Below are 27928 nucleotides of genomic sequence, written 5' to 3'. Positions count from 1 at the left end.
ATGGACTTTTCAAAATTGAACAAAGTCGCTCGCCTGGAGACATTTCTGCCCTTGAAAAAGCTTTCGGACCTCGGAGTATACTTCGAATACCGAGTCAGTGGCGTTCGTCGGGTTGAAACGAAATTTGGAGACAGAATCGTTCTGGACTTGGATGACTCTTTCACGATTTTTCTGCCCAACCGACTGACCAAGGCCCTCCACGAAAATAAAGATTTGTTCCAGAAGGTGACGACAGCCAGTAAGGAGATACGGTTGCATCTACGCTATCTTGGCGGACCGTACGGTCAACTTGAATTCGTATACATATAATCTGAGTATCGCATTTGAATATTCAATGTTCTGTGTAAGTCTTACGTTCAATAAACAAAAAAAAAGATTGAAATTATGAATATTTTTTCATTTATCCATCTTGTATACCTTTAATCCTACGTACGTTTTGTACCTTGTAATTGTATCTAGAATTGAGTCTCAAAATCTAAGAAAATGCTACTCCGAACACCACTAAGCAACGACGGAGGGTTTCGAGCTGCGTCATGTAATGTGAACTCTACAAAGAGTATTTGGACGGGTTCAGACAAGACCAGAGTGCAAAGTCGGCCGATAGCTGCGGTACATTCAGAGCCAAGGATCTGCGGTGTTGGGTTACTATCGCTCTAGGAATGCAAAACATAACTCGGTTTGAGTGAGGAAGGTCGAATCTTACATAAGCTTCGTATCGAAAAAAATTCTCTCTTAAGAGCTAAGGTAAAGGTATAAAATTATTTCGTGAATATTCTTTGAAAAAACAGTTTTATTGAGTACAGTTTTTAGAGTACGGTTGACAATTACTTCACAAAAGTAGTACAATAATTCTATTCAACAGTATCATGACCAGGGTGATTTATTCGCCAGGTATGCGGGACCGTTCTTGTAGACGCTTCTGCGCAGTAACACAAATCGTACAGCCTCGCCATACGGACAGTACGATGATTTTATAGCCAATTCTGAAGTATGCAAACGTTTCGTGCTGCACAGATTGCGTTGGGTATTGTGTGAAGGTCGCATCTCAGAGACACAGCTGAAGTTTTTTGCAGTGTTCCAAGCGACGGGCAGTCAGAGTCCAGCATATCGATGATTTGAACTTTCAGAACGATTTTGAGCAACCAATCTCGTTTTTCTTCTCCTTTCACGTACACGGTTTGAGCTTTGCACAGCCTGTCTTGAATGGTCCACTCAACTTCCTCAAAAGGTATGGTTCCACAGCTCCCAGGTAAGCCGTGAAAATCGCGTTCTCACCAAGAATTTTGGCTTTTGTACTTGACGTCCAGTAAATTCCATTTGTAAGGTAGCTTGAAGAAAAACACTGATGAAGATGCTTCCGAGTAGATTGAAATTATAGCCAATTCTTTTAATGTGAAGTTATTGTTAAAAGGTCTACGGAAGCCTTGTATGTCAACGATAAGCTCCATCTTTGAACTGTGCGAGATGGTGGGAACGGGTCAGCTTTTATACCAACTTCTTCAGCCCACCACTGAGCGGGTTGTATTCGACAATACGATCGTGAACAATTAAGCAGTACGCCGATGTTTCAGCGGGAAAGTTGGCTTTAGCTTCAAATTCAAGACGGATGTCGACAGGTCCGTACTTCAAAGATTCGTTTTGTGTTGAACAGTCGATAACGAATAAGGGTACGTCTCGAAGGAATTCACTCTTTGTCAGCAACGGCTCAGGGTTCTTGTCGTAGTAGGTAGCTTGGAAGTTTGCGTACATCTCGTACAGGAGCGCGTACAGATTACGACTCATGTTGAGGTTCAGGTTACCGTACGGATAAGATTGAGAGTTTGAAAATAGCTTGACGTCCGTGATATTGCAATGATCGAAATGACTTGCGTTCTTGTCGGTCTTGTTCTTTCTACTTGTTTGGAAACTCAAAATGACGTACCGAGGTTTTTCAAGCTGAGTGGAAGTTTTCACAGTCCAAACGTGTTTCGATGTTGTGGGAAGTAAGGGATATTCGTACAATTCCCAACTGCGGAAGCTCATCGAAATGGGCGGATCTCTCTGAATGAAATTTAGTAGGTCAACTTTTTTCTGATCCGCGAGTTTAAAATACGGTATTAGCCATTCCACTGCATTGATCGTGATTTTGAATTCCTCCTCCTGAGTCTGCATGATTGCGTTGACGTCAGTTTTTGATCTCGTCAAAACTAACTCATGTTTAGCGTTGACAACGATCTTGCGGTAGTCTTCAGCGAAACCCAATATCATGCTGAGCGGTATCGGTACGTCAAAGTTACCATCAGCATCGGTTAATTTTTTTTTCTCTTCGACATCGAGCCATCCAGCGTTCTCCAACAGCCAAGTCTGACCAGGGTGCAGGGAAGCGTAACCCTTCATGAGACTTGTCAAGCCAACGTTCTTGCTTCTATCAACCTCAACTGCGTTAAATTCGTAGCGAATTTCTTCAAGCAGATAACAGATGGCGTTGTTTACGAGCTGTGTGTTCATAGTAGCTGTACCATCAGGTTTGGGGAGTCGTCCGTGGATATGTACCGAACTTTTGCTGGGTAATATGCATAAATCCTGATGCTAAACGGTAATTCGAATTTCATCGCTGTTGTTGAAAGTTGACGAGGCGTAAGGTTTGTGAGCGTGAATCTCGTGATGCGCAACGGATTCGTCAAAGACGACTGGTGTTTGAATGCTCAAGATTTCCTCCTCTATGGTACGTAGCAGATGATGAAAAAGCAAAATCGGATTCTTATTTGTCGGAAATTCCTCTTCCAAAAGGTGTCAGTTTCAGACCCAGAGCTATCAGGAACTCCACGTTTCGAGGTGTTAGCGGTTCGGGAATCGATCGACGACTGACTTGATCGGGGCATGTCGACTTACTGATATACCCACTCTTTGGCAGTCTGTTATATACAATTCCCATCGTTTATTGCGATTTGATGTGTAGTCTCACTGTAATAACTTCTCCACGAAAATTAACCAGGTCTCCGTCTTGATCCACTAACCGGAGCTGAACGTGATCTATGGTCTTGACGGTGATCGGAAGGTAAATGACGTGCGACGGTGCTTCCACGATCTTATATCCTGGTGAGACGGTCGGGAAAAACTCGTGAATAGTGTGTACTTTGTGTCCATTGACGTAGGCGCCCGTTGTAATGCTACACTCGACTCGCAACGCGTTGACCTTGAGTATAGTTACAGGCACGTCTGATTCGTGAGTTTTATCAACCTCCAATACACGTGGTGTAAATCCCAAAAGTTGAGCAATGGAATCATTCGGCTCAATGTTAATCGTGTGGTTGCATGTGATTTCGCTGCGTAATGTATTATTGTTGGGTTTGATAGCGAGCCTGATATCTGTATTTCTTAGCTCGTTTTGAAGATACTTTTCTATGTTCTCGATCTCGTAGCTGCCGGTAGGTATGGTGATCACTTTGTCAGCTACGTAAATTTTATTGTGACCGACATCAACGTTGGGAATCGAATTGAAGGTTAACAATTCTACCAAGCCAAGAGCATAATTTTTATCACGAGCAAGTTCGATCGGTGCGAAATATTGTGCCTCGAGCATCGAAGAGGTTCCCGAAATCGTTAACGTTAACGAATCATCCATGACTGCGAGTGGTAGACTGACTTTGACGAATCACGCACCATGTTTATATAGCTCACCACTTAGAAATTTCAGACACAAGTGTCCGCATTCAAATGTATCATAATCCTGGTACCTCTCATGATCGTATTTGACGCTACCAACGCCGAGGTATTTTATGAGGTCTGAGGGTGGTTAAAGGTTGCCGAAACTGTCAAAGTAATCGATATTATTGTCGCGTTTCTTGTATGCAACCCAGTGTGTTCCCGGACCGTCTTTGTCGTCAAGGTTGATTATAGCTGACCCGTTTTTTCGTGGGCCGTTTTCGGGCATTTTGTTTCGCATGAAAACACCGCGGAAATGCGGAACCTCAAAGATTTTTGCATATTTCAACAAGTCCCAATCAGTCAACGCTCGACGTGGTAGCATCGCATCTAGTTTTCTGAAAGATGGAGACCAAGACCTGTTTTGTACGGTTTCGTATGAAGCCCTTTGCCCAACGCGATAGCTTCCATAGTTTTGTTGCGTCGTTTGCTTCCCTCCAATTCTCGTTTAGCCGCGCTCGCGTCGTTCGCAGCTTTTGGTATACCTGCCGCACCACCGGCTAACGCACCCGCAGCGTTGAGACCGGCAAAAATAGGAATCAGAAACGGTAGAAAACCACCGACTTCCGAAGGTACCGGTAGGACGCGAGGTGTTCGCACTTTACATTTACCACCCGCTTTTTTAACGGCGTTCTCAGCTACCTTCAGCGCAGATTCGATAGCTACTTTTGCATCGTTGCTTGGAACCATAGAACGTTTTGCAGCATTCACAATTTTTCTCAAGGTCCCATTTTTTGACTTTCGAATTCCCATTCCGAGTTTTGATTTTACTTTCATTGGATTAGCTATTGCCCAAGCGGCTGCCTTTTCACCTAAATTTGCGTCCTTTGCGAGAACCCGTTTCCAAGCTTTCTCAGCCAACACCCTATCAGCCTCGTTTCTAACTTCAAGGTTTTCACGATATTTCGAATACGCTATATTGTGTTCCTTGCACACTGCATCGAGAGGATTGATACCGGAATCGCTTCTCGCGAGTCTTTTCGTCAACTTGGTGCCAGGACCGCAGTGCTGGTAACCGGGAACATGCAACTCGATCGGAAGTTTGTTGATGATTTTATTCACCAGACCCTTGCCACGATGTTGCCGCCTGCTGCTGCTTCGTTTACCTCTGTACGCGATCATGTTCGTGCGTTGACTGAAGAAAAGTGCTTTAAAACGGGGTATTCATAGCAAATCCGATCAGTCATGTCCGAGATGCGGTTTGAAAAACAACCTTCCAAGCTTCCCGTGATGAATTATGACAAACTTTCGGAGCAAAATGTCAAAAGGCACAAACGGCACGGTGAATTACTCCCGAATAGTGTACGTGCAATATTCTGTGGACCGTCGAATTGTGGTAAAACTAATGCGTTGCTCACACTTATAACCCATCCCAATGGACTCAGATTTGAAAATATTTACATCTACTCGAAATCTCTCAACCAACCTCAATACCAATTGTTGAAACAATTGTTGGACCATGTTGAGAATACGGAGTATTTTGCGTTTACCGAGCGTGAGCAAGTGATTCCACCGGAAGAAGCACGGCCCAACTCAATAATCATATTTGACGATGTAGCGTGCGAGAAGCAGGACAATATTAGAGCCTACTTTTGCATGGGTAGACATCACGACGTTGACTGTTTCTATCTCTGTCAGACGTACGCGTGTATTCCCAAACATCTCGTGCGCGACAACGTAAACTTACTCGTGTTATTCAAACAAGACGATATGAACCTGAGACACGTATACAACGACCATGTGAACACCGATATGTCTTACACAGAGTTTGAAGATTTGTGTGCGGCATGCTGGAACGGTGACAAATACGGGTTTCCGGTGATCGACAAAGACAGTGAGCTCAACAAAGGACGATACAGGAGGAGATTCGATTCTTTTGTTAGCCTGAAAAAGGAATAAAATCTAGCGTTTTCGAGCGAGAGACGCAGTAGCGTTGCAGACTCAGTTGCGTTAACATGCAGAGCTCTGAAATTTCCAAGCAAAAAGATGTCCTACATCAGATCACTCGAGCAAGTGCTGCGATCCGTCGAAAACACAGATTGCTCAAGTCGGGCAGGAAATCTACGACTCAGAAATTGAGTGACGTTTTCAAACCAGTAGTGACTCGGTTGCAAGAACTGGTGAATGTTACAAAAGATACCAAACCTGTCAAACAAGAGGTGGAAGAAATTGAAGAAGAAATAAAGCAGATGAAAAATGAAACGAAAAATAAAACTGTCTCGGAAATGGACGATTCCTTTGCTTCGGCGGGGGATGAAACAATCGTAGAAACACCGGTCGAGAAAATCGAGGACGAGTATTTTGCACTAACGAGAGATGCGAAGACAAAAGGCGAATTGGACAACGTGTACGGTGTGCGCAACCTCTCAAACGGACTAATGATTGGTGATTCGTTGATATCTTTTGAGAGTGACCACGTTCGTATTGGCGACACACGTTACCCGAAAACGAAGGGTTTGCTGGAACTTTTGTTGAAAAAGAAGCCTGACGGTTCTTCTGTGAGCGCCGGAGATCGGAAAAATTTAAAAAACATAATCCTCGCAACGAACGCGCATAAGAAGTATTATTTATCCGATGAGGCTTTTCGAAACGATAACAGTTACAAATTTAGAAATGTCGTTGATGAATTAATGGATTATTCCCCATCACCTCGCCGAAAGGGTAAAGGTTTACTTCCGCAAGCTATGATCACTCGACAAGGTGTTGAAACGGAATACGTCTTCTGGGATGATCCAAACGAGTTAGTGGAGCGTCTTCGTTTACTCCTGGCATCTCAGGCAGCAAAAAATCCGAGTCACAATAACGAAATAATCTCCATTATCGAAGAGCTGCGCAAAGCAGGAATCATTTATTAAGCAGCTCCCGTCATTTTTGCATTCATAACCGAGATAAGCGTCGACGTGTTTGGACGTCAGCTGAATAAAAACACGACCGCGAGCACTCGCGGTCCTCCGGGTTTCGGGTTTCAAATAACAGCGGATGGGCATTACCATATACGGAACAAGAGACTGTGCAACGTCGCAGATCCCGCAGAGCCGAACAATGCTGTAACTTTAGAAACCTTGAGACGAAAATTCAACGTGCTGCAAAAACAAATCGACAACCTCGATCAAATGATCAAAGCTTCGGAGATCACCACGAAGAAAGCCTTGGATACCTTCTACACAGACTTCAAAACAGACGGAGACCTGTCGATTCGAAACGCGGAAATCATTTCCAAATTGGACACCAAACTAATAGCGTTGGAATATTAACGAGAAAAAGGAAGCACTGGTGACGGAACTGCATAAGCCTGCACACCGGAATCACCCGCGTCGACGTGTAGACGTGCGCGGCATCGACGAGACCTGGCAGGCGGATCTTGTTGATATGACGTCGTACGCTGGACAAAACAAAGGTTACAAGTATATGCTCACAGTCATTGATATCTTTTCAAGGTATGCGTGGGCTATACCGATAAAGAGCAAGTCTGGAGATGATGTTACGAAGGCAATGGAATCTGTGCTTGTCCAAGGACGGGTACCGAAAAATTTACACGTCGACAGAGGAACGGAATTTTACAACTCGAAATTCGAATCGCTTATGACACGCTACGGAATCAAACTTTACTCCACGTACAGTAATTTGAAGGCTTCGATCTGTGAACGTTTCAATCGCACGCTGAAAGGTAAAATGTGGACACGGTTCAGCATGCAAGGAAGCTACAAGTGGCTCGATATCTTATCCGATTTGGTTTCGGCTTACAACAACACCAAACACCGAACCATAAGAATGAAACCGTCGGATGTCACCGTTGCAAACGAGAGGCTGTTATTACGTCAGGCGTACGGAGGGCTTCGAGCGATACCTACCGTATCGGCAAAATTCAAATCTGGCGACAAAGTTCGAATCAGCAAATTCAAAAATGTCTTCGAGAAAGGTTACACTCCCAATTAGACGACTGAAATATTCACGATAAGTCGAGTGGAAAATACTCATCCTGTGACGTACAAGCTCAAAGACTACCGAGATCAACCCATCGCTGGTGGTTTCTACGAACAAGAGCTCCTCAAGGTCAAGCATCTGGATATCTATCTGGTGGAGAAGGTGCTCAAGAAGCGTGGAAGAAGAATATACGTTAAATGGTTAGGTTTTGACAATACACACAACAGTTGGATAGACGAATCGGATACGTAACATTTGAATAAATGAATTCTTTCTTAAAACGTATGTCCCTCTTTATTTCATATCCGACACACAACAAGTATGCATCTTTATTTTTTAGACAATCGACAGACATGGTACAGTTATAAATTACAAAGCTATGGTGTAGGCTTGTAGCCCCACGGAAGCGTGTCGGTTGTATTTTGAAACACGATCCGCTTGTCGTCATTCCAGCTCTGTGCTACTTTCTGCTGTTCTACGGTGTATACCTCGTGCTTTCGACTCAATATCAAATGCTGATTCAGGGATAGATTTCTACGGTTCAAAACACATTCCAAATTATCGTTGAAAGTTATTTTTCTCAACGCTGATCCTTTGACACCTTTGGCACGTTTATTGTCTTTCTCATCTCCCAAGACTCGGAATGCGTACAACTTAGCTCTCAATCCTACAAATTCCAGCATTATTTTTCTATTATTCTCATCTTTCATCAAGCCGAGAACTTTTTTGTTTGCTCGAGGTATTCCGTAAACGTTGTCAAGCGGATAATCAGACGTATCGAATTTGTGCAAGTCCTCCTTCATGTGTTCGTATATGTCCGGGACGGTAAAATTGTAAATCAAACTGTCGGCATCCGTGTACATTAATTTTGCTCGGTTGCCGAATTTCTGCTTAATGTAATTGTAATGAAATTCGTAGATATATGTTTTAGCCAGATCCATGATGGAGAAACCTGCATACAATGGTTGATTCAACTTGACTTTCGTCTTACTCATTTCAACGACAATTATATCTTTGCCGAAAACGGTGCAGCTGTGAAAATTGGGTTTGGCTATGGTAGCTCTAGCACCGTATCTTCCATCCCATTTCGTGATCAGCCTGACATCTCTATACTTCCTAACATTTTCCATTGTTTTGCCAAAAACTGCGTTGTTCATCAGTTTGTAAAAATTTTTCTCGAATTCGTTCTGAGATTTTTTGCGCATAACGGTATTCAAATCTATGTATTTTTTGAGCCACGGGGTTTGTCTGAATTTGAGAACTCTGTGTATTTTGAGTAATTTTGAGCCTAATTGTTAGCTTTGTTTCAAAACCCTAGAGTGAACAACGTCGTTTTTCTTGGAAAGTTGCGTGGGCGTCAATTTCGGTTTCTTACTATCCGAGATCGGAGGTATGTAGTGCTCCGGACACAGTGGTAAATCCTTATGAATTTCATGCAGTTCCTCAGGATATTCCAAATCCACCTCCAGTATGTAACCAAACTCCGCATCGTCCGAGATGGTAAGAACGTCGCATTGTCCGAAGTCTGATGACCATTCGAAGGAACTGTATGGCAGAGCAAAGCTCATAGCAGCACCGTACAAATTATTAACGTCAAAGTACATGAGATAAGATTCTTCGACCTCAGGATCGAATTCCTCTCCCATATATCCATTGTTGGCCTTTGCGTATCTATTCAAACACTGTGACACACCACCTCGAATACCCTTTTCGATAAACATAACCATGTCTATGTCGGTGAGAAGCTCGAGTTCGATGCCTGTACATTTCAACATTGCATCAAACGACAGACCGGGCGCTGTGTAGTAATGTAACGGGTCCAGTTTGTACGTCGTCCAACAGCTCTGTCGAAAGTTTTGAAAAACGTCGGCTAGTAAAAAATCGTCCGTCTGTAAATACAAGTCCAAATACTCTCCCAAAGTTTGAACGTTAAAAGTTTGCCAAACTTTACATGCATGTGCATAGTCGTCGTCTGATATATCCCGATCGTTTAATTTTGAGTAAAATTGTTGTTTGGATGGTAGCCGTATGTCCTCGAGCTTCTCCCAACTGTCTATGTATTCGTACGGGAACACTCCTTTTCTGGTCAATAACTGAAATTTATCTGAGCTACGATAAAATTTTCCTGTGGTTGATTTCTAATCATCACCGAGATACGTTGCTAATTTCTCAAGACTACTGGGCATGAAACTGTACGAATCTACGAATCTGAACTTTATATCCGTTCCCTTAACGAATTTTGTAGAAGAAATGTACTTTTCTTTGTTTACGGGGAGAAGCTCAATTCTGCCCTCGAACGATGTAGCCAGTGCTTTGATCAGAAAATGTGAATCGTAACCCGACAGATTATGGAATATCACTGAGATAGCGTCAGAAGTTTGGTAATTTAGATTGCAACCTCGGCGAGCAGCACCACGGTACTTTCCCGTGAAATGGCAGTGAACACGATGTTTCACGTCTGCGAGTGTAAACGGTTTTTCACAAATGTGACACACTGTTGCTGAGTGAAATTCGTTGATTTGATTGAAATTTAGTGGTTCCATCGGTACAACAGTCTTGTAGTATCCCTCTAACGAATGTGCCTATTCCGCTAACTCTCTCACAAACCATCGATTGCAAGTCTCTCCACGATTAGTTTTGAATTTTGAAAGCGAATTGTCCAACGCACAATGTAGATAGTAATCTATCTTTCATGTGTGGGTTGCAGTAAACATTCAAGATCCGCGTAAATGCATAACGGAACGGTTTCTTTGTGCTTAAAATTTTCAAATTTTAGAATTTTTTCCGCCTCTGTAGGTAGAATAACTTTGGTTTTGTTTAAATTCATGCAATCAACTCGGTGCTTCGACAAACATCTTTCGAAATTAAAATGAGACAGACACCTATCGCACAACCACTTCTCATGTGAGCGTTTGGAAATTTGAGAACTCGTTAATCGAGACAGATTTCGAATCCATGCAAAATGATGTGTCACATTGTTTTCAATATTTTCCATACTATCATCGTCATCGTCGTTTTCAGACTCTATTACTAAAAGATGGATTGTAGGCTTATCAGACTTGTTTCGACTCAAATAAATGAGTACGATTTCACTACGCTTTTATTTTTACGCACTATCTATACCATACACGTTAATTGAAAGTTTGTTAAGTTTCTCAAATTTTGGAATCTGGTCTAAAGACATTGAAAAATGCAAACCGTCGTATTTTAGCACTGAGCTGAAATGCGGATATGAAGTAATTTTACTGGGATTGTAGTTGTCGGCTGGGAACAGAGCTGCGGTGACCGACCAGAGGAAGCAATACGCGTCTCTGTTGCGGATGTTGACGACAGCCTTCTTATCTTGAATATCTTTGGGTAGTGGTGTGTATGTGAACACACCGCCTCGTAGTGGTACGTACTTGTTGATATTCACAGTCAAATTGATTATTTTAGTCAGCGACCAGCCTGAATCCTTTTCCTGGAAATCTTTCACCTTTTTCAACAAACGCTCCGTCGCGTTCTCGATGAACCATTCGTTGATATCCGTTGTCTGGAGGATGATTTCATTTCTCGTATTAAAAAATTTGATCTCTTCCAACGTGCGATCATCTTTTCTAAGTTCAAATTCACAAGCCAGGATAACGTTGGCTTTCAAGCTCCTGTCTTTCTTTAGAGCTTTTTTCAGTCTCGTCACAGCTAGTACCTTTGCGTCTTCTAGAAATCTCTCCACATCTTTATGCTTCAAATTGGCGATGGATCCAGTTCGAATTCTCCGCTCGAAAGCTGATTCCAAATCTTCCCACCGTACTCGATCGCTTCTTCGTTGGCTTCGTAATCCGTCACCCACTTTTTGCAATTGTTGAAATTTGACTGCCAACGATTTCAGAATTCTGATTGTGGTCAAAATTCTTGTCTTCTTCCCGATCGTTGAGGCGTTGTTGCGTAAGATTTTGTTCAAAAGCCTGATATTTTGGGTTCCGAATCGAATCCATTTTGCAATCTCTGCCGGTGACGATTTATCAGATAAAATCTTGAACGCCGATTCCATAATATCGATCAATCTCAAACACTTCGCGGATTCCATTTTGAGCTTTTCCCTCACGTATACTTGACAGGTTGTGACTTAATGATCGTTTGCTGTGATGAGCGTCCTTTTTATAGGGCAGCTGTACGTATGCGCGCGCACCTTTTGGCATTCCCAGGGTGATAGTAACCCTAAACCGCAGATCCATGGCTTTGAATGTACCGCGACTATCGGTCGACCTTGGATATCAAACCGACATCCGAGTAAATGAAAAACAATTCTCGGAATCGTCCGACGAGTTTTGACGGTGAGCGGCATGCGGTCAAAGGATCTTAGACAAAACAATGCGTTCGACAAGTTTCGACTTGACGGCGAGCGGCATGCGGTCAAAGAATTTCAGACAAAACAATGCGTTCGACAAGTTCCGACTTGACAGTGAGCGGCATGTGGTCAAAGGATTTCGGTGCGACGTTGAATTTAGAACAAACAATTCTCGGAACTATTAATTTTGGAATGTCACTTGGTTGATAACGTGGGAAAGGAATGTGGGGTGGTTGATATTACACATCAGCAGTCCTACCGTGGGAAAGGAATTCGGAGTGGTTAATGTTACACATCAGCAGTCATATCGTGGGAAAAGAATGCGGACGGTAAAAAAGTTCTCGCCCCTCGTTGCGCCCTCTACCGTCGGTAGGCGAGCACTACAGACCTTCGGTACGGCAGACTGTGACTTTATCGCGGGATTTTGACCTTCGACCGATACAACTGTCGGTAAGGTTGCACGGTTTTGACCTTCGGTACGGCAGACTCTGACGTCATCGCGAAAAAGGGTTTGAGTCTGGGCTACGCGGAGCGGAAAAGGGTTTGAGTCTGGGCTGCGCGGAGCGTCTCGGTGGGCTGCGCGGAGCGGCTCGGTCGGTAAAGAAGGTGGTTTGTACTTAGAACCGGCCTATACTACTCATGTGGTATTAAATGCCTCCGAATCGGCTCTCCGGTGCATGATTGTGTGTGTGTTTCGCCGCGATAGGAAGAGCGAATGCATGCTCTATTTATACTTCCATCAGAATCTGATGATACCAGCAAGGATTAGGAAACAGGGAAGGTAAGATATTGTTTATTGACTTGCGCCTATTAGGTTCGTTCGTATTAGTGCATTTAGGCCATATTGGATATGGCGACGTGCAATGTATAATAGAAAGTTAATTGACTTCGTTTCAGGTCGTGAATACAAGTAGCGAGTATAGTATTAACGCAAATATACATGATCAAGTGAGTCTATGTTATTAGAATGCACGATCTCAAAATGGAACACACTTTCCAATACGTAATTTGGAAAATAAACAATATTTCAATTACTCGAATTATACTGAAAAATAATATGCACAAAATACATGAGAACGAATTATAGAGGGAAGAAAACAATAGCTCGAATCGTGCTATCAGTTTCATCGTGTAAAGTCAATCCTTCTGAAATGGCATGCAGAAAAAACAACTCAGAGAAGGAAACATCATTTGTAAGTTCTTAGCTAATGAAATCATATACTGAACTTCGGAAAAAAGTGTGTATTCCTGCGTGCGCGCAAGTGTATGTCGAAAGCTTTTCAGAAGCCTTCCATCAGAATATTGCGAATACTTTAAATGGGTTTAATGCGCCCAATGCGCTCGATATCGTTACATTACACAGCTGCAAACGTGCAATCATCTCTTTTACCGGCCGTCAATATGTTCGTTTCTGTGCATGCATATTCTCAGCCTTATTGCAATATTTCGCGCTGATGTCACCGAGGTGTAAGACCGTTCTGTTGGCGCGAAATTACCAAGGAGATTTAGGACGCTCTTTTCGCGTGAAAAAAATTGATATTTTGAAGATTCTGCTGTTACTTCTTTCAAAAATGTTAGAAAATTTAAAAATGCATAATTATATTTGATAAAAAATAACTGAATATTTTACGAGAATTCCATGAATACATGAAGAGTACAGAATTAAATTCCATGGGATCTCACGGACTTTGTCAGGCTCAAAAAAACTCTTAGAACCCTGCGGAATGTTGTATGATTCAAGAAAACTCAAACACTCATGTACACCGGACTTACAGATCAAAATCCTCAAAAAGTCTGTCACAACCTTGTACAATTTTAATAACTTCTTTTAAAAATTTTTGTGTGAATTTTATGTTGCCTTAGTGTCTCTTGATTCTGACGGGAGTGACATTATTGTCTCGGTCATAGTGAAAACTTCATACACCATAATACTATTGTGTAACGTTAATCATTTTCAATTATTCTTTTAATTTTTGAAACCCGTTTATGTGCGGTTGTTTTGGATGGTTAGTCAAAGCATAGAGAGTTTGCTCATCCTATCAAAAATCGAAGAATTCAACTATAATTCGCTTGTTATGTAGATAATCAATACATACATAGATTGATTTGCTATTGGTGTACTGGTACTTACCGGTCAGAATTTCTTTTCGCAAGTTTGGAAATATCTTCATATCCACTATGCTGGTGACAACACCTTCTAGGGTTCCAAACTGGGAATCGATACCTAAGGTAAAGAGCATCAGAAAGAACAACACGGACCAGAACTGAGCTCCAGGAAACTGGTTTATCGCTTCGGTGAAGATGATGAATGCCAATCCGGTTCCTGATGCAGACTGTTACCGAGAAGTCGAACAAAAATTATTATGTAAGATATTCATTTATATCTATGAGTTGAATTTATTAACTTATTTTTTTCTAAATGTTTTCGTGTATACGCACATTATCCAACTCCTTCTCTAAATCACACACAGGTAATTCGGGCATTATGATGTTATCAAGAGATCCGTGTCCGCTCGGAACATTAATAAATGCCCCAGGTGGTGGGATATTATTGACGTCAACTTGGTTCCCAAAAATACCGACCAGAGTAGCGTTTCTGTCAACTAAGCATTGTTCGTAGACCATCGTGGCCTTAAAACCTGAGGAATTACATTCAGTTTATTGTTCGATAAAACAAACGAGGCAAATCTTCTGACAAACATATGATCTCCTTAATACTATCAGTGCAACTTTAATAGAATCTACTAAAAAGTGACGAAAAAAAGCCATTAATGTTCTTCAGATTGATTGATAACAGCATTACAGACTCTAAATTGCTGTGTAAATCGTAGTCAAAGATATTATTATCATAAAATAGCAAAAAATTTAATTCAGAGTTCATGAAACTATTCGGAAATGTTGGGGTTTGAAGACAAAAAAATCATTCTGTTCAACTTTGGCAAATTTACCTATAATTGAGAAAACTACGATGCCGGCAAACATGGAGGTAAAACAGTTAGTGAGGCTGACCGTTATTGCATCACGGTAACAGTTGTTGTTTACTGGATTGTACGAGGAAAAAGCGATGAGTCCACCGAATGCTAAGCCCAGGGAAAAAAATATTTGGGTCCCCGCCTCCAACCAGACAACCGGATCGGTAAGCGTCCACCACTGAAAATAATTCAATTGTGTTAAAGTGATTCAAAATATTCATCAATCTTGCTTACCTTGGGCGTGAAGAGGTGACGTAACCCATCTGACATTCCTGGTAATGTTACTCCACGAAAGAAGAATATTATCAGGACCATGTAGGGGAAAGTTGCTGTTACATAGACTACCTAAAGATGAGAGAATCGGGATGTCAATAAACTTGCAATGTCAAAAGGACATTTTTGTCACGAATATATCAGTTTTTAGAATGAGTGATACTCATAAAGTAATTATTAATTTTATTTCGCGCTTCTTCCTCGAGATCACAGTTGTACTACCCCCACTTGCCCCAGTGTCACCACAAAGTTTAAAGATAGGAAACAAAACATTTCCTGCTACGATCGTCTTCCTGCGCGACATACGCACGCCTATCTTCATTCTTTCGCTTTGTGTCAATGTCTTAACACATAAAAAATAAGATTATTATTCTTCTTGTTTAAAATTTTCAAACAAGGCATATTCAGTCGTTGGCGAGATGGAGGAGGAAAAAATTCAACAGAAAATTCATCATTTGGAGAGGAAATTAGAACGAAAAAAGAGAAAGCTTCGTAAGTAGCGGGGTAACTCTACTTCTTCTGTCCGCAAAAAAAAAAATATCACGTTGTGTTATTTGAGTCTTTTTTAAAGACCAATTACCGTGTACTGAAGTAATGCAGTTCGTTGTGTCTACGATTTTTTTGTTTGGCACAGTGCTTTCGGCTCTTACCGAAATGCATGCCTTTGTTTGACAAAGGATAGTACGCAATTGCGGCGAGTTTGGGTTTGACCCTCATGGCTGGGGCGGTAATTTTATCATAAACCCCATTTGATGGCGGAACTGATTGTGGAATGAGACAAATATTGCACGGGTACCATTGAATTTTAGGTCTCAGAGCTTCGTCGATCGGACGACCAGAATATAGTTCACCGATAAACTGCCGATCGAGGCATTCAAGGCATTATTCGATGAGAAGATATCGTTCGCGTAGAAGATCTAGTTCAAGGTATTCCAAGCATCGGTCGCTGCGAAGATCTCATTCTTCGAGAAGATCTCGTTCGAGGTTTTCGAGACATCGCTCGCCAAAGAGATCGCGGTCGCAATTGTCAAGACGCCATTTATTGAGTAGATCGACGAGTAGTTCAAGCCGCGGTTCGTCGAAAGAATCCTCGTCTAACCGATGGCCGATTATTGATCAAAGAATCGACAATCAGGTTCTGCCTCAATATAACGATGACGCCTCTGCGGCCGGTAATGCCACCGTCGGTAACGTAACTTTGCAAGTTACCAGGACTACAGAAGTGTCGCCTCCGATTATGCCTCCTGCGATCATTACGCCTGATCATTAGGTGGACCTTGAACCTGATGTCTTGGAAGTCATAGGCACACGGCTCGAAACGGTCAAGAAATTCAACCTTGCCATTCATAAGGATGTAGTACTTCGTTGGGCAGAAATTCTCAGGAACGGATTTCATACTGAGAAAGTCAAGAATCTTTTACAGAAACATCCGGTTCCGGAAAATTGCGCTTTTATTTCCGTCCCAAAATTAGATGCATGAATCATCGCTGCCGTACAGGAATCACCGATAAAACGAGACAAGCGCATTGTCGAAAAACAAGAGCGCATAGCAGCCTGTCTAGGGGCTTTGGGAAAAAGCATTTCGGGTGTCATGAAGATGGAAGAAACTCAAAAATCGAGTTACTCGAAAATCTGAGCGATATGGGTAGGCTTCTAGCTTCAGTCCATCGAGAAGAGTCGTTGGTTCGAAAGAGTTTGGTTTTGGCGAATCTTAACGCAGCTTTGAAGCAAACGTTATCGAACACGACGATCGATTAATGGCTGTTTGGCGAAGATTTGGAAAATATAATTAAAACAGCATAAAATCTCGAACGAGCTTCAAAGGATCTCAAGCCACCGAGCAAACAGCCTCAACAACGATATACAAAAAACTTGGGAGGCCCGGCCCGTCAGTCGTCATTCAGGAATCGGCCAACGGCGTCGGGCGAGAATCGACGAACATTGTCGAACACTTCGGGGCCAAAGAAACAGTCGTTTCGCAGGGAGAATCATGGCTACAAGAGACGTTAATAAACTCACCGATAAATGCAGGTAAACCAGCCGGTAGGCTGAGATTTTTCGATAGTGCTCGGTCAAAAGTAACGCACGATTCTGTTGTACGGAAGTAGGCTAAGGGATATGAGATCCCTTTTATATCAAAACCGTGGCAGAAAAATTTTTCGAACGAGACACTGTGGTCTTGTCAAGAGCAGACGTTAATCAAAGGACAAATTGATAAGCTGCTTTCTGAAGGAGCGATCGATATTTGCTCCCCCTTGGGAGACAAATTTTTATAAAAATTTGTTTTGGTTTCTAAACCAAACGGGACGTCTAGATTGATACTTAACTTCAAAAAACTTAACGAAGTTATCGAGGGTAACTCGATCGAAAGTAGCAAGACAATTAACTGGTCCCGATGATTTTATTGCCACTATGGACCTAAAAGATGCGTACTATCTAGTCCCTATAGCGAAGAGCAATAGGACATATTTACGTTTTTTTGTATAAGGGAGGAATCTACGAATTCACTTGTTTACCCTTCGGCTTGAACGTGGCTCGTACGTTTTTACAAAAATTTTGAAACCGGTCGCGGCGTACTTGAGAAAACGGAGGTTCCGTTCCGTTTTCTATCTAAATGACATGTTCATTATCGGAAGCTCTTATGAAGAATGCGCAAGGAATGTTCAAAGAACGCGAGCAATCTTAGAACAGCTGGGATTTGTTATAAACGAACAAAAAAGTTCTAAGGCACCAACTCAGCGCTGCAAATTTCTAGGTTTGGTTTTTGATTCGAGAAAGATGATGATTGAATTGCCAGAGGACAAGTTCAACATACCGTCAAGCTTTTGAATCGATTCAGTAAGATCGCAAGTTGCACAATAGGAGAATTTGGAGTTTTTGTTGGTATTCTAGTTTCTCGTTGTCCGGCTTTAAAATACGGGATGATATATGTACGTAGTTTCGAGAAAGAACGAACTCATGCGTTAGAAGCCAGCATGGACAATTTTAACGCAACGATGAGTCTTCTAGGTAAATTTGAGGAAGAATTTAGGTGGTGGAAAACGCATATCCTCTCCGCTAGCGCGCCAATAAACGAACCGGTTTACCGTCTTGAAATCCTGACGGATGCGTCGCGCTCAGGCTGTGGGGTTTTTTGTGAAGGATGCCGTAGTAATGGTGTCTGGAATGTCAAAGATCTTTAATTGCACATTAACGTTCTAGAATTGATGGCGATATTCTTCGGTCTAAAATGTTTCGCAAAGGATAAACAGCGCTATGATATTTTACTTCGGATTGATAATACAACGGTAATATCCTACATTAATAAAATGAGAGACAGTCGTTTCGAGAGATTGAGCTTATTGGCCAGAGAAATCTCGCAGTGGTGCGAACAGAGTGACATTTGGATCTCAACGGCATACATTCGTTGTAGCGAAAACATCGAGGCTGATCCAGGCGATTACAGCCTGAAACGGAATTCGAGCTCTTCGATGGCGCTTTCGGAAAGATTATTCAGATCTTTGGTTCTCCGCAGATTAATTTTATTTGCTTCCTATTTGCTTCCAAAGCAAATGGGAAATGTAAACGTTACGTATCGTGGCAACGCGATCCCCAATCATTTGCTATAGACGCCTTTACCTTTCAATTAAATAATGGTTTTTTTATGCATTTCCTCCGTTCTCGATTATCGTCAGAGTCTTACGGAAAATCAAACGCGAAGATTCGAGTGGCATAGTTTTCGTTCCCTACTGGGCAGCACAGCTGTGGCTTGCGTTGTTTTTGTCTTTAATTGATACGGAACCTATCGTTTTCCGTCGAGATATTAACTCGTTACGCTCTTCCAGCAGGGAACCACATGTCATGTGGCATCAACTTACCCTGTTTGCCGCGAAGTTATCAGAGAGGCCTACGCGCAGAGGAAAGTTCCGGTGGAATCGCTGAATATCTTGATCGCCTGTCTATCGGAGGCTACGCTTCGTCAGTACGACAGTGGCCTCAAAAAGTGGTGGAACTTCTGCATTCGAAAAATTGTTGATTCATTTACTGGTTCGACAAATGACGTTTGAACGTTTCTCACTCAGGAGTTCAAGCGTAAAGCCTCTTATAGCTCGCTTCACTGCTCCAGATCTGCGGTATCACTGATTTCAGGACCAGAGTTTGGACAGGATCAAAAAATTAATCGATTTTTTAAGGGAGTTTATGAATTGAGACCAATAACACCGAGATACGACTCGACGTGGGACCCAAAGACCGTTTTAAACTACTTGTCTCAGTGTTATCCAAATGAAGAAACTACTTTGGAACGTCTCTCTAATAAGTTGGGCCCGTTACTAGCCTTAGCTACTGGGCATCGCATGCGAACGCTATCCGTGATAGATATTCGGAACTTTTATCAAGTAAACAGGATTTTGTTAGAGATTAAGATCCCTGATGGGATCAAGACTTCCGGCCCTAAGAAAAAATAGGTTTTTTTTGAAGTTATACTTCTTTAGGCACGTTGTGAAAAACTGATGAGAGTGAAATTTCAAGATGCGCGCGCATCACTGCAACACAAAATTAACAGGATGAAGTTGCCCACTCAACCGAATTCATTAAGTCTCGAAAAAAATCTAAATATTTGTCCACATGGTTTTAGTTTTTACAGTCACAACACGTGTTTTATTTTCATACAAGTGCGAATTATATATGTGGCAATAAAATATATTCAGTAGTGATTTAAATTGAATATTTGGATTAATATTATTTACTATTTGTGAATATTAGTGAAAAAATTGTGCTAAAATACTTTTTCAAGTGCTCCAATATAATTGAGGTTAGTTATCCGTATGTATTATTTATTGATATAAATTAAAATATCATTATTTAATATAATTAATACTAAATATTATTAAATTATCAATGTTGAATATTTATTATTGGTTTTTCAATATTTACAAAATAAAGAAATAAATTTAATAGAACATTTGATAAAAAGTTCATGACAAAAATTTAATAGATTATTTAAATATAATTTAAGACATCCGTTATTTGTTTTATTGTTTTTTATTACATACTTCTTTTCTTTATCATAGTGTGACAGAAGATTTTGACATGTTGTGTATTTTTTAATGATACCAAAGAAGTTTAACTTCTCACGCGCGTACATAAGTACAAGCACCCATTTTTTAATTTTTCGGTTACCCGTTTTTAGCCACGATAAATCTATATGTGCGTCAACAGCTTTAATGTTCTATATAGAAAGAACTAGAGAGATTCGCGGGTCAACTGTGAAGTTGTTAATTTCGTTTGGAAAACCATATAGAGCAGTCTCGGCACAAACTTTTAGCCGATGGATTAAGTCCGTAATGTCTGAGAATGGGATCAATGTCGATATATTTTCGGCTTACAGCACGCGTCACGCGGAAACATCGGCGGCTAAACGATATAGCGTCAATATCGATATTATAAGAAAAACAGCCGGATGGACTAAGGACTCCGAAACATTCGCGCGTTTTTATGATCGGCATGTAGTCGCGGAAGCAGTTTTCGATATCGCCTGACTTAAGTATAGGTCATTACAATAGGCTGTTATGTATTGTAATCAATTTTTTTGAGGGTTCATTGACTCTGAGATTGATTACCCTACGGCGCAGTTACTAACCTGAATAATTAGATATTGATAATAAGAGAGAAAGATATGATTGTTGGGCGCCAGACGCACATGCGTCAGAAGATAGATAATTAGAAAGAAAAGATATAGATGAAGATCAGGTTCTACGACGGTTTTGCACAGCTTTCTCAGTATAGACAAGATGAGGGTAGAGGGGAGGGGTTGAATACAATAGATAGAATAGGAAACAGGTGAAGCAGAAATAGTATCAAATATATTGGCCAAGAAGCAATAAAACTTAATAACAAGCAAACAACTAACGAGATTGAGATACAATTGAGATAGGTGAGATAATTAATTTACAGTCAGAAAAAAGTTAAGCGAGAGATTTAACAAGTAACAGAATGTTTTCAGAATAAACGAGAGATATGCGTAGGCTCGCGATACTATGATTCGAGATAATAATTAACACGGTTTTATAATGAATAGGCAGAACAGAGTAACATATACGGTACTTGGATTAAGCATTGATCAAGCAAGCCATAAAATATGAGAAGCGATTATAAGAAACATGCGGAATACAAAAATTGTAATAGTTATCACGTTACCAGAATTATCAGAGATATAACAGAGGCAGGGAATTATTAATTACGAGGTAAATTCAAAGAAACAGGTCGAGTAGAGAATTATCATAAAATATAGAAACAGACAGATAATACGTAGTCTCTAGTTTGCGGTAAGTGCGAGAAGAGACATAATATTTGGTACGGTAAAAGATAATTTCGGGATGAAGACAAATAATACTCAAGAGAATTAATACGCAACATACGACAAACCAAAGAGACTACGGACGACTACGATCAGCGGTGTTGGCGGAGAAAATAATGAAAAAGATGTTATTCGATACGGCGCAATACTCCAAAGTCGAAAGAACGACGAGCGAAACCGCGCGGCGATGTAAGATCGCTCACGCAGTACACTCACTGAGATCAATTGATCAAAGATAATAGGTAGAGAAACAGTTATGAATGAATCAGAAAAAGTATAACGAAATAGTAATGCTCAATAGCTAAAGTAAGAATTGATAACTTAACAGAACACGCTGCTACACAGCGATATTAGATATTTAGGTATTCTAGAAGAGAGAGATAATAAAATAAAGCAATACACTAACAATGCGTAAGTGAGAGTCAACCAGTCGCGAAGTTACTTGCGATAAGAAATAGAAAGTGATAAGATAAAAAATAGTAGAGAATAAGGTACGAGCCCAGGTGGCTCACGCAGACCAACTGCAAGAGAGAAAGAGAGATAAAGATACGATATATTGCAAGTAATTTCGTGGCTTCACAAAATAGAAAAGGAACCTCACTTACGTGAAAAAGAGATATGACAGCTACAGAAGATGCGATAACGGTACGATAAACTTTATTAACGGTAACAAGAACACGTCTGTTGTTAGAGAAAACTGAACGTAGAGTGTCGAGACGAGTGGTGATCTTGATTTTCGTCGTGCTGCTGTCACGTGAATCTTCCTCAAATTTGCGTTATTCTAATTGGGCCAGCAGGTCGCGTGGGTCTGGTCTACAGGTAGGCGGCGATAATCTCTCGCCGCTTGTTTTTCTTCTTCCTCGCTGACAGGTATCGAGGTATCGGGACGTCGGAAGGTGGTCGGAGATGTTTTCCTTCAGCTGTGCTGTATCGTTGGTAAGAGGGGAGGTCGTACCGCTCATGTGTTGCGATATTGAGGTGTGCGATAATATTGCGTCACCGATCTCTTGGACTTGCGACCGATGGTACTTCACACCTTGCGTTACTGGTACTTCCCGTTGTAGCTATTTTGTTGGCGCTGCATCCCGGCCCTCGCTCATCGGAGCCCTCATGCCGGAACGATCTGGTGGTGATGGCCCTCAACCCGGATCCCCACACTAGATCCACCAGATCCACGTGGTCAGCATAGTCTAGCCTATTCCACGCCACAGCCCTTCGATAGGACGGTTGATTAAGAGAAAACCATCCTCTATTTGATAGATAACGACTTAGTAGATGTTAGGGTCGGTTCAGCTCCAGGCTGATAAGTATCGTCGACGGGAGGCTTTGTTGTGTTTTTGACGCACAGCCCTGTACGCCGTCTGGCGATGCATCTGAGCGGTAGAAGCATTGATTCGTGGTTCGGCTCCTGGCCGATAAGTCTTAAATAGTTGGAGGTACTGTTTGTGCATCACGCACGACCCTGTTCACAACTTAGATAGGCATCCATCGGGAGTGGTTTCAGCGGTATTCGTTTATCTGTAGTCGGTGGTGGTCGGTGTTGAGCTGGTACGTGACCCCTGTCAGGCAGTGTCCTGGTATCTTGAAGCGGAAGTCTCGTAGATGGTTCTCGTGGAGCGTTACAAAATTAGAAAATAGAATAGAATTAGCTTAATAAAGAGAATTACTTAAAGATAACTAGTCGTTCGTTTTGGAGTATTGGCCTCAGACGTGCTTTCGTTATTTTTAGCGATATTCCGTACGCAGGGAAGTGCGATAATTAAGCCATGTGACGGGGTACGAAATACCACGTCACAGTATATTACTGGTTAAACGTTGCTACTTAGTTAGCTTATTTCTTTCCCGTTTATTACAATTATTGTATTTTCGACATTTCAATAAAGTTCATAAAGATTGTCGGAAAACTTGTGCCGTAACAAACTTCAAAGAACTACAATTGTGATCTCGAGAAAGAGGCGCGAAATACAATTAATAATTGTGGACGTTGCCTAATCCCGGCGGAACTGCTGCTTGCAGACGTTCACGCGATGCAAGTTTTCTCTGTCATTTATAAAGATATCGAACTTCTATTAGAATAATTTTGAAGGTGAAGGAGCAATCTGTGTCGTATATTTTTTTGAAATTCAAATTTTCTTTTCAGAGTCATAGAAAACAGCACTGAAATTGAGCAAATTCCCCTTGTGATAAATCAAGAACGAATTTTTTTTCACTATTCTACGGAATACACGACACAGATACATCCTTTACCTTTAATTTAGGACTAGGAGCAATAAAATCGAACTTAAGAGTTGCGAGAAAACTTGCACGAGCTGAAGCATGAAACAGCGGATTTTCGCCGCGAAAAGCGATTGCTTGCTAGCGCCATCTCTGGCTTAAGCCGCCCGTCGTACGAATTAACGGCCGTAGCAGCAGTCTGCATTTAAGGGATCGTCTCAGTGTGACCCTCCGAAAAATCACTGATTTTTGCGATTTTTTTTTTTGATGTTGTAATAAACTGATCGGTCTGGTTTCATTTTCATAAACAAATACGGATACGGAAGGATTTTTGTTACGTTCATTTATTTAGTATATGATAATCAAATAAATTGTTCAAATGACAACTTAAAAAAAAAGGTCCTGTACGGTGTCTACGATTGCGGCCGCAATTTTGATCTGAAACAAAAATTTCAAGAAGATTATTTATCTGTAGGAAAGTCGCTGTCGCACTATGGAGGTTTTTTTTGCAATTTGACAAAATGGTGGCGGTTTGAACAAAAAGTATCGCATTTGGCCCTTATTTTCAAACAGTTTTCCGTAGAAAAAAATTGGAAGATTTCAAACAAAAAAAAAGCTCCCATAGCGCGATAGAGAATGACGTTAAGAATGTTCTCTCTAAATTGGAAATAGATATCTCCAAAACTTTTCCTTTCAGAGTGCACATCGTTTTGAAAAACACCATTCCGAGAAAAACGCGTGTAAATATTGAAGTTAGAAAATTTTAGATAAATCGTTTACTTACAATCAATCAGCGGCATCGGCGGTCTTGATTTTTTTCTTGGGGGTCTCACTCGTATGTCTATCCGTGGTGGATGTCAAGAACGAACTGAAATGCTTGGACAGTTTATTCTGCAAGGTTATAGAACCTAAGCACCTTATTACACGCACAGATAGAAAAACCGTTCCCTTTCTACAAGAAACGCTGTAGCGGCCGTGATAATTTGAATTTCGGTTTAGAAACTAGAGAAAATGTTAAGAACAGTGTATACTATACGATAATGCAAAAAAAAACGATTTTTCGAAAATTTCACACTGAGACGATCCCTCAACATGTGCAAACTCGTGATTCAAACCGCGAGCCGTGAGCGTTATTCAGTGTGTTCTTCGTGAATAAATATTAGTGAAGTATCTGAAACTCCTTAATAAGTGTTCATCAGTCATTCGGTATGACAAACAAGGAAATGTTATCAGGTATCCCCCTCCGATTTTGATGAAACTCTGGTATGTTATAGAGGGTCAAAATCGATGACATACATATTTTTTTTTAACGACCAAAACTCATTTTAAAGGGGTGAAACACCCCTCCAAAATTGACCACCACCAAAGATGATTTTTCTGTTTTGCATACAAGGAGGGGATTTTGATAACTAATAATGATAGTAATAAATACCTTGTCAAAGTGATGAAAAACACAATTCGAATATTCTCAAGAGCTCTTTATTTTAGGGGTTAACTTGTATATACAAAGTTCATTTTCTACATTAGAAACAAGATGTTCATCAGAGCTCAATAAATCCAACAGCACTGTAAAGAGCATGCAAGAATACAGAATACGTGCTTTCGATTTTTTCCCAAAAACTGAATTCTTATCGATTTTTTTCCCAATATTGCGGATTATGTCTAGTATTCGGCCATGAATCATTGAATAACATTGTTTGAGGCTCGCATTCATTCTGGCATCGCTCTCTTATCATTTTACTGTTATATCATTTTTTTTCAAGAAACGTTGATATTTTTCATTTCAAGCAGACTATCGACTGCTCGAAAATTCGATGTGTGTCATATGTAAACAAGTCATATCTCTACTTGAATTAATTCTATGGCACAAATATTTGAGGGGTAAGGGCTGGGAAAAAGATCAACAAAAAACAAGTAGTGATCATTAATTATTTTGCGTTGGAAAAATGAATGAAGAAATTTTTTTTGTTACTTTGATTCATACACTAAATACACCTGTAAATAGTATTGTAAATAAATTACGTTTTTATATAATACAAAATTGTTGAATATGTACACGATTCTACTTCCTCTACCGTGGCCACACCCTTTAAACAAAAACAAGTTCCAAGTTTATCTATAAATCGCTTTATGGATGATACTCGGTACAATAATGATATTCATCAAAAAAATGCTGTAGGCAAAGTGATTTTTTACACCAAGAACATCTTATTACTGCGACATTCGTGCAACCTTCGATTTCACAATTCGAATGAGATGACTGTCCAAATGCAAAATTGATGGGGTTGTCAAATTCATCAAGTTTCTTTGCAATGAACCCGCTTTTATGCCACGCATAATGAAACAAATTATGATATCGCGGAGATGACAGTTGGTTGTGAACTAAAGACTGTAATTTTCTAGTATTATTCCTTGAATCTAAATTCAAATCATAATCAAGAAGAACTAGGGTGTCTGAAAAATGACGAATATACTTTTTCCATATGCGAAACCCGAAAATATCGAGAGGTTGAATTTTTCCAGTGGTTCCTTTCGGTATCAATAAAGTCGTCAACTTTTTGTCTGGGGGTGTTGTCTCTTGCACAACTCTAAAACAGTGCCCACTCCAAGAATCAATTAGAAGTAGACTCTTCGGTCCCACTTTTGGGATAAACACTTCTTCTAACCACATCTTGAAATGCTCTGTTCTGAATCATTGTGATTAAAACCGTTTGAATATATGCAGCGCGAAACAAGAATTATTATACCTGAAGTAAGTTTTCCTGATTTGGAAGCTGTGATAAAAACATTTGGCGGTCTGAATAAATGTTGTTCAACTATAGGTCCGAACTTTCCGGATGGTTATTTCAAAACAATAAATGAAGGAGATAATGATTTTCCGTCCGCTGAAATTGTAGGCTGTATAGTATAACTGTGCGTTGTTGAAGTTACTGATCGTACTATGCACGACACTTGTTCAGTTCCTTCTTCCGTTAACGTTCGTCCAGAATGGATCTCTATTTGGAAACCACTCTAATCAGAATTATATATATTTTGTAATCCATATTCGGAAATATAAGGTTCAACTCTTTTCAAAAATTTTTCAGCAATCGTGTGTAAATATTCACTATTTTCCACTGATTTTCACGTGACGAATTTATTGATTTTTCTGCTAATAATGCGATGGATCTTCTTAAAGTGAAGTAACCACGTTGGCGATGCTTTAAATCAAAAATCCTTATGACTGATAAGTCCTTGGGCCTGTAAAGCCCATCTTCGCAGATCCGTATCATGAACAATCAAGCCAGCGTCAATGGCATTTTTCATATTCTGCAATGTATACTCTGATATGCGAGCCAATTTTTCCATGTATGTCCCTCCCTGGTTGATTTGGTGTGCCCAACGACGCAATTGTCGTACTGATTTGACTTTTTTATCTCTATGACGACCCGTATCAATTGAGCGATTTTTTTTCGTCTTTGCACTTCTCCAATGTTCAACCGTTCTTCTTTTATAATCGAAACTTCAAGGTTCGTCATCTTCGGAACAGCTATCTTCAGGCCCTTCGGAAGGCACCTGAAAATCTGCATCTTCCACTGCGAACGTTTCAAGATTTTTGTAGGGCTCTTCAAAGTCAAGAGAAATTTCCTCAATCATTTCCACACTATTATATTCTGTCATGCTTTGTAATAAAATATTTTCGAAGTTTGATACTATTTCACGTTGATCATTTGTTAACGGGGACTCGGGTATATTCATTACTTCAAATGCTGCCCACAGAAGTTTAATAACGTTTATTGGATACACTTACATTGTAAACGTGAGAAGAAATTCAATAACTGCTCGAAGTTCTGTTAATAACGTATTAACGAGCACTGAACGGTCTCACGACTTTTCATATTGAAAATATCCGAAAGATACGCGTAATCGTTAAAAAAAATATCTGTGCCATAGAATAATTCAAGTAGATATATGACTTGTTTACATATGACACACATCGAATTTTTGAGTAGTTGACAGTCTGCTTGAAATGAAAAATATTTACGTTTCTTGAAAAAAATGATGAAACAATAAAATGATAAGAGAGCGATGCCAGAATGAATGCGAGCCTCAAACAATGTTATTCAATGATTCATGGCTAAATACTAGACATAATCCGCAATATTGGGAAAAAAGTCGATAAGAATTCAGTTTTCGGGAAAAAATCGAAAGCACGTA

At 40.6% G+C, this 27928-nt stretch overlaps 1 protein-coding gene across 1 annotated transcript in view; it reads right to left on the bottom strand.

Annotated features, from left to right (window-relative positions):
* LOC124299125 (sodium-dependent neutral amino acid transporter B(0)AT3) overlaps positions 1–27928 on the bottom strand; it is a 521903-nt gene that overhangs the window by 128846 nt on the left and 365129 nt on the right. Inside the window, exons 11-14 of the mRNA XM_046752087.1 lie at positions 15142–15252; positions 14884–15085; positions 14375–14574; positions 14067–14268 (exon numbers count right to left, since the gene is read on the bottom strand). Coding sequence (XP_046608043.1) covers positions 14067–14268; positions 14375–14574; positions 14884–15085; positions 15142–15252 — 715 coding nt within the window. The remainder of the gene's footprint in view (positions 1–14066; positions 14269–14374; positions 14575–14883; positions 15086–15141; positions 15253–27928) is intronic.

The sequence above is a fragment of the Neodiprion virginianus genome, chromosome 2 (genome assembly GCF_021901495.1).
Source record: "Neodiprion virginianus isolate iyNeoVirg1 chromosome 2, iyNeoVirg1.1, whole genome shotgun sequence".
Lineage (NCBI taxonomy): Eukaryota > Metazoa > Arthropoda > Insecta > Hymenoptera > Diprionidae > Neodiprion > Neodiprion virginianus.
This window is presented reverse-complemented; position numbering and strand designations above follow the sequence as displayed.